This window comes from Neovison vison, chromosome 7, assembly GCF_020171115.1.
Source record: "Neovison vison isolate M4711 chromosome 7, ASM_NN_V1, whole genome shotgun sequence".
Classification (NCBI taxonomy): domain Eukaryota; kingdom Metazoa; phylum Chordata; class Mammalia; order Carnivora; family Mustelidae; genus Neogale; species Neogale vison.
This window is the reverse complement of record NC_058097.1, coordinates 34,787,396-34,802,760: the sequence shown is the minus strand read 5'-3', so window position 1 is coordinate 34,802,760 and position 15,365 is coordinate 34,787,396. Positions and strand designations below refer to the sequence as shown.

The window sequence follows — 15,365 nt, the reverse complement described above, 5'->3', positions numbered from 1 at the left end:
CAAGGCACACAAGTAGTTCTCCAGTTGCCTAAGTAATGACATTAAAGCTTCTTCTGCAATAAAAGTAATTACTTTATGAACAGCTTTTATCTATTAAAGAATAGATTCTTTAAGAATAGGTACATGAACAGCATTTAAATATCTGTAAAGGAGGGATGCCTAGGTGGCTCAGTTGTTAAGGGTGTGCCTTTGGCTCAGATCACAATCCCAGAGTCCTGGGATAGAGTCCTGCATTGGGCTCCCTGCTCAGCAGGGAGTCTACTTCACCCTCTCCCTCTGCCTGCTGCTCCCTCCGCTTGTGCTCACTCTCTCTCTCTCTCTCTCTCTGTCAAATAAATACATAAATAAATAAAATCTTTTAAAAAATATATCTGTAAAGGAGATTCTTCTGAAATCTATTGGTTAAAGTACATTTTCTAATATACTCATATGATTGAGTTATAACTAACTGTGTTCTTGTATCTCAAAAGAAGATACTCCTCTGTCCCCTCCAATCGCAAGGGAATGACTACAAAGTAAAAGAAATAGGTGTAAGTGCTTACCCTTCCTGGGAAATGAACATTTATGTAATAGCATATCTCAGCCCATTTCCAATTCCAATGAATTGTTTCTATCCTGCTTGTTTTTTGCATATATCTAGTATTAGGAAAATAATAGTGTAGCAGCTATTACATACTGTTTACTTTCATACCAAATTGGTAGAATCTCATTTAAGAAGAACCTAAGTCCTTACATGTGTTCAGATTTACTACCTAACTGCACGTGCAAGAGCAGGGGTCTTTTTAAAGAATCTGATCATGTCATATAATCTTGATGGAAGTAATTATATCAACGGTTCAGAAAATTCAGATGGCTTTTTCTTCATTCACCTTTCAATGGGTCAGTGCTGTTAGGGGTATTGCTGTAAGAAGCACCAGGTGGTTTTATTTCAAGAGTTATTGATTCATGCTTTTCCTGTTTTGTTTTAGGTGGATCATCCATGCTATGGAGTATGAATTACAGATCCGTGGTGGAGACAAGCCAGCCAGAGACTTGTATCAGTTGTCACCTAGTGAAGTTAAACAACTTCTGTTGGATATTCTCCAGCCCCAACAGAATGGAGGGTAATGAAGACCTGTTGTTACCTCTAGGACACTCTGGATTTATAGTAACATTATACTTTGATATATATATATAAGAGATTAATAAGGTGGTAATAAATAAAATGCAGCAGAGTATCAGAGGTCACCTTATGAGGTAGATAGTGTATATAAAGATACTAACCAAAATGTCTATCTTCACTTATGATTTTGGTTGATTTTAATTTTTTACTCTTTTCAGGTATAGTTTATCAGTGTTTCTTAATTTTTATTATTTTGTATAGAATGTAAAACTTCATACTGTGTTGATCAATTTCCTTTCTGAATCTTTGTAGCACTTACCGTCTCCTCCCAACATTTTGAGATAAAGATATGAGTTTGGTAATGTTATTTGAATAAGTTACCTGTGACTGTCTCTCTAAGTAAACTAAAAACTTATTCAGGACTAAACCATTTCATAGGCATAACTTGTGCTAAGCTTAGAATAAGAGCAAAACAAATACTTGTCAAATGCATCAAATTGAAGAATATTTTATAATAGAAAGAGATTTAATATAATTATTTGGGCAAGCATTTATTAGCACTATTTGTATGCCTGATATTTTCTAAGGTGGTATTTATATCCTTAGAAAAGAAGTCTTCAACAAAAGTAGATCTGAGCAAATGGGAAGATACCTTTGTTCTTAAAGAGGAATACACAACATTATAAAGATATCAGTTATAAACCCTACACCTAAAGGAGCTGGAAAAAGAACAGCAAATAAATCCTAAACCCATCAGGAGAAGAGAAATAATAAAGATCAGAGCAGAAATCAATGAAATAGAAACCAAAAGATTAGAAGAGCAGATCAATAAAACTAGGAGCTGGTTCTTTGAAAGCATTAGTAAGATTGATAAACCCCTGGCAAGACTTATTGAAAACAAAAGAGAAAGGACCCAAATTAATAAAATCATGAATGAAAGAGGAGCGATCACAACCAACACCAAAGAAATGCAAACAATTATAAGAACACATTATGAGCAAGTATATGCCAGCAAATTAGACAATCTGGAAGAAATGAATGCATTACAGAGATGTATAAACTACCAAAACAGAACTAGGAAGAAATAGAAAACCTGAACAGACCCATAACCAGTAAGGAAATTGAAGCAGTCATCAAAAATCTCCCAACAAACCAGAGCTCAGGGCCAGATGGCTTCTCAGGGGAGTTCTACCAAACATTTAAAGAAGAATTAATATCTACCCATTCTCCTGAAACTGTTCCAAAAAATATAAATGGAAGGAAAACATCCAAACTCATTTTATGATGCCAGCATTACCTTGATCCCAAAACCAAAGACACCAATTAAAAGGAGAATTACAGAACAATATCCTTGATGAACACAGATAAAAAAAATTCTTGTCAAAATACTAGCCAATAGGACCCAACCATACATTAAAAGGATTATTCACCACGACAAAGTGGTATTTATTCCTGGGCTGCAAGATTGGTTCAACATCTGCAAATCAATCAATGTGATATAATACATTAGTAAAAGAGAGAATAAGAACCATATGATACTCTCAATAGATGCTGAAAAAGCATTTGAAGAAGTACAGCATCCTTTCTTGATCAAAACTCTTCAAAGTGTAGGGATAGAGGGTACATACCTCAATATCATCAAAGCTATCTATGAAAAAACCACAGTGAATATCATTCTCAATGGAGAAAAACAGAGAGTTTTCCCCCTAAGGTCAGGAACACAGCAGGGATGTCCACTATCACCACTCCTATTCAACATAGGATAGAAATTAAAGGCATCTGAGTTGGCAAAGAAGAAGTCAAGCTCTTACTCTTTGCAGATGATATGATACTTTATGTGGAAAACCCAAAAGACTCCACTCCAAAAATGCTAGAACTTGTACAGGAATTCAGTAAAGTGTCAGGATATAAAATTAATGCACAGAAATCAGTTGCATTTTATACATCAACAGTATGACAGAAGAAAGAGTAATTAAAGAGTCAATCCCATTTACAATTGCACCCAAAACCATAAGTTACCTAGGAATAAACCTAACCAAAGAGGCAAAGAATCTGTACTCAGAAAACTATAAAGTACTCATGAAAGAAATTGAGGAAGATACAAAGAAATGGAAAAACATTCTATGCTCATGGATTGGAAGAACAAATACTGTGAAAATGTCTATTCTACCTAAAGCAATCTACACATTTAATGCAATCTCTACCAAAATACCAAGAATATTTTTCAAAGAAATGGAACAAATAATCCTAAAATTTATTTGGAACCAGAAAAGACCCCAAATAGCTAGGGAAAAAAAAAATAGCTTGAAAAAGAAAGCCGAAGTTAGTGGCATTAAAATTCAGACTTCAAGCTCTATTACAAAGCTGTAATCATCAAATATGGCACAAAAGCAGACACACAGAGCAATGGAAAAGAATAGAGAGACCAGAAATAGACCCTCAACTCTATGGTCAATTAATCTTCGACAAGGCAGGAAAGAATGTCCAATGGAAAAAAGATAGTCTCCTCAACAAATGGTGTTGGGGAAAAATGGACAGCCACATGCAGAAGAATGAACTGGACTACTTCCTTACACCACACACAAAAATAGACTCAAAATGGATGAAAGACCTCAATCCGTCCACATCCTTGAGGAGAACACAGGCAGCAACCTCTTTGACCTCAGTTGCAGCAACTTCTTCATAGAAACATCACCAAAAGCAATAGAAGAAGAGGCAAAAAAAGCACTATTGGGACTTCATCAAGATAAAAAAGAAAAGAAAAGAAAAGAAAAAGCTTTTGCACAGCAAAGGAAACAGTCAACAAAACTGAAAGCAACTAACAAAAAATATCTAAATATCTTTGCAAATGACATTTGAGATAAAGGGCTAGTATCCAGAATCTAAAAAGAATTTGTTTAACACCCAAAGAATAAATAATCCAGACACAAAAAGGGCAGAAGACATGAACAGACAGTTCTGCAAAGAAGACATCCAAAAGGCCAACAGACACATGAAAAATTGCTCAACATTCCTTGGCATCAGGGAAATACAAATCAAAACCACAATGAGATACCACCTCACACAGTCAGAATGGCTAAAATTAACAAGTCAGGATATGACAGATGTTGGCGAGATGCGGAGAAAGGGGAACACTCTTACACAGTGGGAATGCAAGCTGGTACAGCCCCTCTGGAAAGCTGTATGGAGGTTCCTCAAAAAGTTGAAAATAGTGCTACCCTATGACCTAGCAATTGCACTACTGGGTATTTACCCTGAAGATATAAATACAGTGATCCAAAGGGGCACATGCATCCCAATGTTTATAGCAGTAATGTCTACAATAGCCAAGCTATGGAAAGAGCCTAGATGTCCATCAACAGATGAATGGATGAAGAATATATGATGCACACACACACACTGGAATAATATGCAGCCATCAAAAATGAACTCTTGCTTTTCGCAACAATGTGGATTGAACTAGAGGGTGTCATACTAAGTGAAGTAAGTCCATGAGAGAAAGACAATTATCATATGGTCTCACTGATATGAGGAATTTTAAAAGCAAGACAGAGTGTCATAGGGGAAGGGAGGGAAAAATGAAACAAGACAAAAGCAGAGAATGAGACAAACCATAAAAGACCCTTAATCTCAGTAAACAAACTGAGGGCTACTGGAGGGGAGGGGAAGGGGAGAGTATGTACTATGGTGAGTGCCATGAATTGTGTAAGACCAATGAATCACAGACCCGTATCCCTGAAACAAATAATACATTATATGTTAATTTAAAAAATGATATCAGTTATAAATGTAATTCAGTAGCAAAAAAATTCCAACAAGTTGTTTATGGAGTTAGACAAGTTAATACTAAACTTCATATGGAGAAGCAAACATGCAAGAATAACTGGAACAACATAAAAGAAGGACTTGCCCTAACCGACAATGAAATGTACTATAGAGCCTCTATGATAAAAAGTGTGATGCACATGAACACATAATAGACCAGCTGAACAGAATGGAAAGTCCAGAAATAGACCTTCAACCCATATGGAAAGTTAATGTGTGATAGAGGTGACATCTCATGTCACTGGGTTAAGGGTGAAGATTATTTATTAATAGTGGTGGGACAACTGGATAGCCATTTAGGAAAAGATAAAGTCAAATCCATACTTTATACTGTACATAAGAATAAACTCCACAAATAGATTAGCTATCTAAATGTAAAAAATGAAACCACACCAGCAGTAAAAGAAGACATACCACTTTAACCTCAGTATGACAAAGGCTTTCTAACTAGGGCTCAACTCTAGGGGTATTAAAAGATTAATAAGACTATATAAAAATTTAAAACATCATTTTGCATGGCAGAAAATAGATAATCTCAGAAGACAGCTGAGAAACTGGAACAAAACATAGGCTATAAAGGGCTACTATCCAAGAATTCTTAAAAACTCAGAGACAGGGGCGCCTGGGTGGCTCAGTGGGTTAAAGCCTCTGCCTTCGGCTCAGGTCATGATCCCAGGGTTCTGGGATCGAGCCCCACGTCGGGCTCTCTGCTCCACAGGGAACCTGCTTTCTCCCCTCTCTCTCTCTGTCTGCCTCTCTGCCTACTTGTGATTTCTCTCTGTCAAATAAATAAAATCTTTAAAAAAAAACCTCAGAGACAACCGAAAGCCCAAGAGAAAAATGGGGAAAAATATGACTAATCTATTTATTTAAAACATAAAAAAACAGACCTTAGATAGAAAAGATGCTTAAACTAACTCATAATTAGAGAAATGTAAGTTAAAACATGTTGGAATACCATTTCTCATCCATCAGACAGACTGGCAAAAGTTAGACAGTATGACAAACATTTGCTGGGGCTGTAGGCAAACAGACACTATTAATTCCAATTAGCAAGTGTAGATGGAATGATTGAAAAGGAAAGTCACCATTAGAGAAATACAGTAGTAACAATTGTTACAGGCAAGAACCATCATGGATGCTAAATTTAGTGGATGGAAATATGAGGAGATATGAAAAATTTGCTTAATTCAAAAGTATTTCACTCAAGATACTTTTTAATTGCAAAAGGAAAAATAGTAACTTTATAGTGAGGGAACCCAGTAGACTCCACCTTAATCAAATGATCAAGGTTAGCATCCGAGGAATAAGACAGACACATCAGTATCATGTACTCCCTAATATGATATACCAAAAAGCACAATCACTTCTGGGTATTCTTGCCAAAAATGCACAATCTAAGTCTAATCATGAGAAAACATCCGATAAACCCAAACTGAGGTGCATTCTGCAAAATAACTGACATGTCCAAAATGTTAAATTCATGGGAGATGAAAGAAGATTGAGGAACGGTCACAGATTGGAAGAGCCTACCTAAGGAGTCTTGGAAACCAGATGCAGTGTGCGGTCCTGGATTGGACCTACAACCCAAACAAGGACATTAATGGTAAAATGACATAATGTGAATAAGGTCCATAACTAATAATATTGTGTCAGCATTCATTTCCTGGTTTCGAGTATTTTTATGTTAGATACAGAAGTAGGAGAAGCTGAGTATATGGGAGCTTCGTGAATTACTGTTTTGACTTCTAAGTCTAAAATTTTTTAAAATAAAAAGTCAAAAAATAAAGAGGTCCTCAAAAATAATGCATCTCCATTGTGAGTTTTCATGTATTTCTACTTTCTTTGTTGTTCTAAGCAAACTTTTCCCTTTTATAATACTAACCATGACTTTATAGAACTCTGAAAACATCTTTTTTTTCTTATTGCCAAACAAAGGGAATAGGAAAAAAGTCAAAAGCAGAGTACTGGGTATTCAGTTTTACACCCTCATTATCCAAAGTAAAACGTCACCAAGAAAACCTCTACCCCTTTGGCCTTCTTCTTTTTGGCGTAGCACTGAACCCAGCCACACAAGACTGGGTCTACCAAAAACAACAACAACAACAACAACAAAACCAAAACAAACAAAACCAACAACAACAACCAAAAAACCAAAAAAATATATAAATAAATAAATAAAACCCAGCATCCAAAAAGGATACCTCACTTATTTATGCAGTTTTAAAACTTAATTGGTCCTCTTTTATCGGAACAAAAATGTCTTTTTTCATTATACTGTCTCCTGCATAGCTGTTTTCCTATCTAGAAATACTGTTGGTCACGTGCTTACCTTGTGGTTGAGGGCATATTTCATTCAGTATTTGTTTCAATATCCAGTATAAAAAAATACATATTAGTTCCTATCTATAGCTTTTGGAAGAATATACTGCTATTTCGTTTGTGTATTCTTTTCAAATTATGCAAATTCTGCATCTTTAGCAGTTTGTGAAGGAGTATTATATCTTTAAGATGTATGTAATACTTAATCCATGAAAATAAAAGATCTAGAATTTTGACTTCTCACTATGGTATGATTATTATAACATGTAAGATCATATAGATGATTTTTCAGCACTAGTACTTTGGCCATATTTAAATAGAAAAATAAATCAAAGGTTTTAGGTATAAGATTTAAAACAAAGTCATTTCATTAGGTACATAATACTTATTTGAGCTTTCATTACTTACCAAATTTTTATTAAGCATCTTTCTGGAAGAGTGTATAGGAGTGATCAAACCTTACAATATCCATGCTTTCATGAAGTTTATATTTCATTGTATGTAAGGACCACATGAAATTATTTTGAAATTGGCTGCTTCTGTGTTTTTAAATGGAGCTTCTTTGCATATTAGGAAGTCCTTTGATCACATAGTGAACAACCTTATAATTTACTAGAGAATATTGTTTTGCCTATTGAATTTTTAAAATCTTGGGGATTTTCTCCTTTCCTGCAAGCTCTGTTTTCACTATGAAATATTTAGTAACCCCTGTAACACATGGTAGGTATGCATCATTGATGGACTTTGGTTTTTGTTGGTCACCCTATTGAAACAATTTATCTGTATTGAAAGTTCTGCTCTCTATGAGAACAACCTTGCTTTTCAGCTCTGAGGCATTTTCTTTTGGTCTACAGATGTTGGCTGAACAGGCGTCAGATTGATGGGTCTTTGAATAGAACTCCTGCTGGGTTCTATGACCGAGTATGGCAGATCCTGGAGCGCACGCCCAATGGTATCATTGTAGCTGGGAAGCATTTGCCACAGGTATAGCCCCACTGTATTTGTGTCATTTAAGGGTACGTAAGGCAGTAGGGAATTCTTTCCCCCTCTGCATTGCCAATAACCTTTCTCTTTATTCCATTTTCTAAGAGTATTTAGAGGAAGGGTATCAAGATACCTGAAGGGAAGAACTACTAAAAAATAAGATACCTAATCAATTGGGCTAGAAATTTTTCCCCCAGTCCGAATTACTTTAATTTTTTTTAATTTTAGTGCCCCTCTATACAAAAGCCTTGCTTTTTCCATTTCCATTAAGCAAAATGGATACTTTGCTTAAAAGTTGTATTTAATAAAAAAAAACTAATGATGTACTGTATGGTGACTAACATAATAAAAAATTTAAAAATATTTTTTGTATTATTATATTTCATATGTTTCAGGGAAGCTCTGTGTTTAAAAGAACCATATGTCTAAACCTTTTGCCAAGCAGCTGTCCTTCTTTTGTTTATTTATTAGTGAAAGTTAAGCTTTCTTATGTTGGCATAACTATGAGTGCTGGTGTTCCTTTACCACCAAGCGGTAGTGAGCCAGTGCTGGAGAACCTCACAAAGAATAAAACATACATTCAAAAGACAGAACCGAATCAGACCAAAAAAAAAAAAAAAACCCAAAGTGGCTTAGTAATGCTGTGAAAAGGGAAATGACTGAATTTTGGTGAATGTAAAAATTGTAATGATTTTTTAGATCATAGAAAATCACTTAATTTACTCAAGATATAACCTGAGCTTTGATCCAAATGATTAGGGCTCCCTCCTTCAGAGGGCTTCCCAAGTTATATAAACTGGCTTGCTTCTTTGATTTGGTTATTTTATTTAATACTGACATCTAACTCATTCTGCTTATACACAAACAAGAATAACCAGGCCTTTTGGAAATGGAATACTGTATTTGTTTTTTGTGTCGAAATGTCAACCAAATTACTTTTGATGAAGTTACTTATTCGAATATAGTATTCTTAAATACACATACCCACACCTATTTTGTTTATATGTACACAGTATTTCTGGAAGGACCCACAAAACACTGGTAGCATTCTTTTCTTTGCCTTGGGGAAGAGACCTGTGGTTTGAGGGCACAGGGTGGGCTTTTCACTGAAAACCTTTTTTAGCCGTTCAAAATTGAACTAGGTAAATCTATTACTTATTTTTAAAAATGAATAAGAACTGTTAAAATTATTCTTTATACCAGTCACAAATTGTTGAGTGCTTGTATTTGGTTATGAGTATAGGGGCTCCTTTCCTCCCCCACATGCTCTGTGACCCTCGTATGAGGCAGCACTATCTCCTGTGAGCATAGTACAGGCCTCCATTATTCCTACTCTGCGTATGCTAGGCCTCATGTCTGCACACAGTGGACTATGGCAACCTTTTGTTAGCTTCTTCCCCAGGCCCTGCTAATAGCTACCAGATTTTCATTTAATTGTGTGATTGCCCAGGTCACTTACATTTTGTATATTCTCTTTGCTAACAAAAATAACAGTAGATGCATGTTAAGTATTCTTATGTGCCAGGCACTTTTCTAAGTGCTCCTTTAATCCTCATAAAATGTTCTTTTGAGGTGGGTACTTTATTATTCCCACTTGACAGATGAGGAAACTGAGGCATAGCTAAGTGATTTTCCCAAGGTCATACATCTAGGAAGTAATTGACCCTGAGTGTGACACATATCCCCTCCCCTACCCCTGGTAATTTGACTTGTCTTTTGTCTTAACTTCTCTGCTATATTGCCTACCCCATATTCTTCCATAGAGTGGGAAGTAGAGCAAGCTTGATGTCCCTTCTCTAGGTTTATCATAGTTGCACAATAGCCAGGTTGGCTTTTCAAATGAGATCTCTTAAAAGGAAATTGATATGAAAACATGACAGGGTTTTTCTTTCTTTCTGTAGCCCTACTAATCCCATTGCTAGACATCTAAAGAATTATAATTACTGTGTTTAGCAACTGGGCTCACTTTCCCCAAACTAGGTACTGCCTGTAAACATTAATAATATGTTAGATTGAACTGAATATAGAATACAATAGCTGGACCATATCAAATTATAGAGGTTGAACTAGTTTGCTGTCATTTGATTTCAAGGGGACATTCCTGCTGGGTCCCATTAAGAATAGTAGTAGATACACATTGTTCTAAGGCTATGATTAAGTTCACTGTAAGTCATCATTGAGGTAGAAGCTAATAAATATGACTCATCATTTCTGCATCTCTGGTAATAAGTCTGGTGACTCCATCTGCTTTCCACCATTCAAACCTAAGATTTAGTCTTCAATCCTTTGAGGGTTAGCCCTCATGCCCAGATTTGGATTTGCATTTGAATTTGAGTTTATTTGCTGCTTTCATTTGGTTTGTGAAAATGTTTGTGAAAAGACTATGCAGTACTCTTGTCTTAAATGAAGTAGAAAAGGTAGAGTAAATTATTTTAGTTTTGCTTTTTTTCCTGTGTTTTCTTGCCATTTCTACATGCAATGTTGGTTTTTTTTTTTTTGCTTATTTGTATGCATTTTTATGCTGCCAGCTCAGAAAGGACCTGCCACAGAAATGATGTAAATTCAATATCAAGTGACTTACATGCTAAAGTCTGACAGCAAGCATAACTTCTTGTGTTAATTCTGAAAGCAATATGTACTCTATTTGTTGTCTCAATTTTTCGCAGTTTCTTTTGTGTGTGGAAGTGGATTTCCAATATAGTCTCTTTCCCTTAACATTTGTGTATTGAAGATAACTACTAAAAACAGGAGGTTTAATATATCACAATAGTCAGCTGGTTGGCTTCAGTAGTTTGACATATATAAAATCCAGTCATATCGCTGAAAATGCTCCCTAAGGTTTTATAAAACCTGAAAAAGGTTATTGATTAGAAAATGAAATTCTTCTATTAAGTGGGAACCACAGTATAACAATGCAGCATGTTAATATTAGGTTATTTTTTTCAGCAACCAACCCTGTCAGATATGACCATGTATGAGATGAATTTCTCTCTCCTTGTTGAAGACATGTTGGGAAATATTGACCAGCCAAAGTACAGACAGATTGTTGTGGAGGTTTGTATCTAGAAATGCAGATTGCTTCAAAAGTGTTTTCTGTCTATTCTCTGAACACTAACATAAAAGACATTTCTCAAGGGAGAACAGGAATTCCACTCTTTACCTAACCTGGATCGCCTCTAGTTGAGTCTTAGACAATATAGCCATCCTTGACCCAAGCCAAGGTACATAAATAATTCAAACATCTTAAATCCTTCAGTGTGGAAAGACTGCCTAGCTTTTTCAGTCACCCCTCAGTGGCAAGTGCATTAACATATATTAACATATATTAACTTAAAAAACAGCAACCAACCAATGAGCAAGTGGCTTTTTCCTGTTTGCTTTAATTTCATTTTTTTCTATTTATAGAAATAACACATGACTGTTGTAGAAAGTTTTAATAGTTTAGAAAATTATAGAAAAGAAAGCTGAAAAATTTCTCCATACCCACTAGCAATAGATATTTTGAGGGACATCATTCCAAACACCTCTCTGAACCTCTAGAGAAGACATGTAATTTTGTGCCGTATCATTTTATATAAAGTTAAATGCTAAAATATACACATACATGCATGGTGTATACCCGTGCTCTTTTGCCATTTTAAAACATTATGCCAAATATGGAGAGAATCCCCATAATGAATGGATTTAACATGTAGTACATCTTCACTTTTTCTCTTTCCTTGGGGATGACTCCATCAGACTGTGCTTCTTATAGGTGGGTAATATGTTTGGGTGAGGCAGAAGCTCTCAGTAAGTGCTGGATCTGGCACCTGAAATCCAGTCAGAGTTGAGTGAGATTCAGTCGTACCTTAGCTGTGCCAGGATTTAGAGACAATATCAGCCAGTTACATAGTATGTGGGAATGAGGCAGCCTGGGGTCAGGAAGAGATGGGATTATTGGAAGGGTGAATGCCTTTCTTAGCTGTTAGCCATTCAGTGTCTAGTGCCCAGCATTTAGGACCTACAATGGACATGGAGGTCCTTCTTGTTGACCAAGTGAGGGTCCCCTTGCGAAGAAATTTTTCTTAGAACTAGAGCAAAACTTCAGTTCTCCTGGCTAAAGCCATCTCCAAGGTCTCCCAGGTTGTGACACCTGGATTTTTTCTGAAAGTGTTTCCTTTGTTTTTTTTCATGTTCTGTTTTGGAAGCATTTAGAGAGAGTACAGACAGGAAGATTTCCAGACTGGGAATTATGAAGTCTTTTTTCCTGTTTCATGTATAAAGAAGGAGTCATAATTATCATCGGTTAAGTCTTTACCAAGCATTGTATACTCAGACACAATCTTTGTGTCTAGCAGTTTGTCATCTAAAGTGGAAGTTACTACCTAGGTCGAATGTATGAGATAGCCAAACAATAAGATGATGCATTAAACTAAGATATGCAGACCAAGTAGTACTCAGACCATAAAGAGATCAGGGCTAGGTGTATTTTTTAAAACATAACCATTACCTGAGAAACACTATAATGTCACAGATTTATACTCATTTTGGAGTCCTGGGTTCCAAGTCATTTGATCATGAGCCTAGATCCGGAGTCTCCACTGAACTCACCTGCCTTCTTTAGCTTTGTTGCCTACCACCTCTCGTAGGGCAGGCTGTGCTCCACTGGACACTGGTTTTGGTGTCTTGCCAACAAGGATTAATGCCCGAAGGCCAGAAAGTTCAGACACCTTGGGAAAATAGAGCACAGTGTACTGTTGACAGGACTGGGAAACCATTTTTCTTATTTCATTTAAGTGACCTAAAACATTTCTGCACAACTACAAAGATATACACAATGAAAAAAATGTGCGGTTTCCAAACAGAACTTGTGCTACTAATTTGCAAGATTAGAAAGATTCCATTCACAATGATCATAGTCAATCATTGTATAGAACACACTGTGGAATTCAAGGGTCATCCATCAATCTGAGTAAAGAATGAAAACATGTCCAGACTGTGTTGCTTTTATGGTTCATATAATTGGCTTTCAATGTCTGTCTCTTCTAGTTACTAATGGTTGTATCCATTGTACTGGAAAGAAACCCTGAGCTAGAATTTCAAGACAAAGTAGATCTAGACAAACTGGTAAAAGAAGCATTTCATGAATTTCAAAAAGATGAGAGTCGACTAAAGGAAGTTGAAAAACAAGTAAGTAGAGAAAAAAGCTTTTTTTTTTTTTTAATTGTCTCAAATCTTCAAAATATCCGTAATCTCTTACCGTTTAACTTACAAAACAGATTTATAGAGTGCAAAATGGAGTACTTGAGGGGCAGGGAGAAGTCTGACTTACTTGAGAAATTAGTGGTGCTTTTTAGTTAATTACTAGTCAGTTCAGCTGTGAAGCTCTGACTAAAAAGAAAACTTGGGAAGATATAAATTTCCTTTATATAGTTAGCAGTTAAAATGTGTTTTACCAGAGAGGAGCCATAGATTCCAGAAGGCTATAAAATTAAATTCTGGGGAGGATGGGAATACGTAACAGGCTACATTGGTGCTGTGTATACTATCTAATATAGTCCCTTCCAGGCTCTCTGTTTAATATTTTATGCTCATCTTAAAAAGGTTCCCTAAGTAAATAAAAATTATCAGCAAAGAGGAGAATACTAAAAATGTCTGTCTTTGTTTTATATGCTGAGAAGATGCCTTAGGAAAATGAAGGAAAACCTCAAGAAGGTTCTATTTTCCATGAGGAAATCTTTCTGCGAATTTATTTTTCCCCCTAGGCTGACACTGATTTTACCTGTCAACTCTTTACAAACAAAAATCAAACAACTCGCTTACTGTTTTCCTTTGTAGGATGACATGACTTCCTTTTATAACACTCCCCCACTGGGAAAAAGAGGAACATGCAGCTATTTGACAAAGGTTGTGATGAATTTGCTGCTAGAAGGAGAAGTCAAACCAAGCAATGATGACCCATGTCTGGTTAGTTAGTGAGGAAGGTGTGAGAGGCTCAATTGAGACACATTTTCTAGCAGTGTGTTAAGTTTTGTGTTGAAGCTTAGTCCAGGCTGCCATTTATGTATGGATTGATTTTTTTTGCTGAGGTGGTTGGCATACCCTTGGCAGTTACTGGACCTCTTGCATGCCATAGTCAATCTAATGGTAAGAAATGCTTTAACTAGGTGGAAAAAATTTCTCATGATTATTATGCCAACTATAATAATCTTTACTGAACAATAGAAATGGCTAATGAATTAAAAGTTCACCATTGCATGTTTTATGATCAAATAACTCATCGAAATGAATCTTTGTTCTTTGGAATAAATTCCCAACTTACTGCCATTAAAATGAATTTGCCAGCTAGAAGTGCATACAGGAAATGAAAAGATAGAGAAAGAATGGTGAACTTAACTTAGTGGGCATTGTCATACTAGAAAAAATATTAAAATCATAAAAACAAATCTGCCAGCTAATGTTTTGATTTTCAGATACTGTGTTATTGGTAATATTTTAGTATACAGAGCTGTTGTACAATTTTTACCTTGTAAACATGACTGTGGTTTTGTATTTGTGCTGACCTTAGGGGTTGGGCTAAAATACAGTGTAATCTATACCTGATCAAACATTTTCTTTGAGCTCTTACTAAAAATATGGCACGTGTAATATTGTTCAGAAGTATGGACTATTAACCTAGTTTGTACTAATAAAAACAAAATTGAAAATCATTATGTTTTTTTCCTGAATTAATGAGTATATCTGGACACACTTTTTATTCTCCTGTTCACAATATTAAGTCTATTACTCCTGAATATTTTCAGCTTAATTGATCTGTAGATAGAGTGGAAGAAAATCTATGGTATCTACTACTACACATATTTTGCTATGAAATTTAAGAAAAATAGAAAATGGATTAAATGTTTAGGTTTTATGAATCCTTACTGAGTGTTACAGTACAGCCCATTAGTTTGAGCCATGGACCAAAGGAGAGTCATTTTTCTGACCAGTCTTATTATAGAGTATCACCATAATATGGAGATATCCACTTATTATGGAGTTTCACCTAAGAAGTCAAACTTGTTACGTAAAGGAGGCAGCCCATTCCATAGTCTTGAAAGGATCTAAGAAACATAGGACAAGTGGCTTTAGTAACAAGTCAAATTGATATCAA

At 35.6% G+C, this 15,365-nt stretch overlaps 1 protein-coding gene across 2 annotated transcripts in view; it reads left to right on the top strand.

Annotated features, from left to right (window-relative positions):
* Positions 1 to 14,922, top strand: part of PHKB (phosphorylase kinase regulatory subunit beta) — a 234,784-nt gene extending 219,862 nt beyond the window's left edge. For both annotated transcript variants that reach the window (XM_044256209.1, XM_044256210.1), the window contains 5 exons: positions 969 to 1,103; positions 8,104 to 8,233; positions 11,180 to 11,287; positions 13,262 to 13,402; positions 14,051 to 14,922. In XM_044256209.1, the coding sequence (XP_044112144.1) occupies positions 969 to 1,103; positions 8,104 to 8,233; positions 11,180 to 11,287; positions 13,262 to 13,402; positions 14,051 to 14,188 (652 nt within the window). In that variant the 3' untranslated portion in view covers positions 14,189 to 14,922. The remainder of the gene's footprint in view (positions 1 to 968; positions 1,104 to 8,103; positions 8,234 to 11,179; positions 11,288 to 13,261; positions 13,403 to 14,050) is intronic.
* The last annotated feature ends 443 nt before the right edge of the window (positions 14,923 to 15,365 follow it).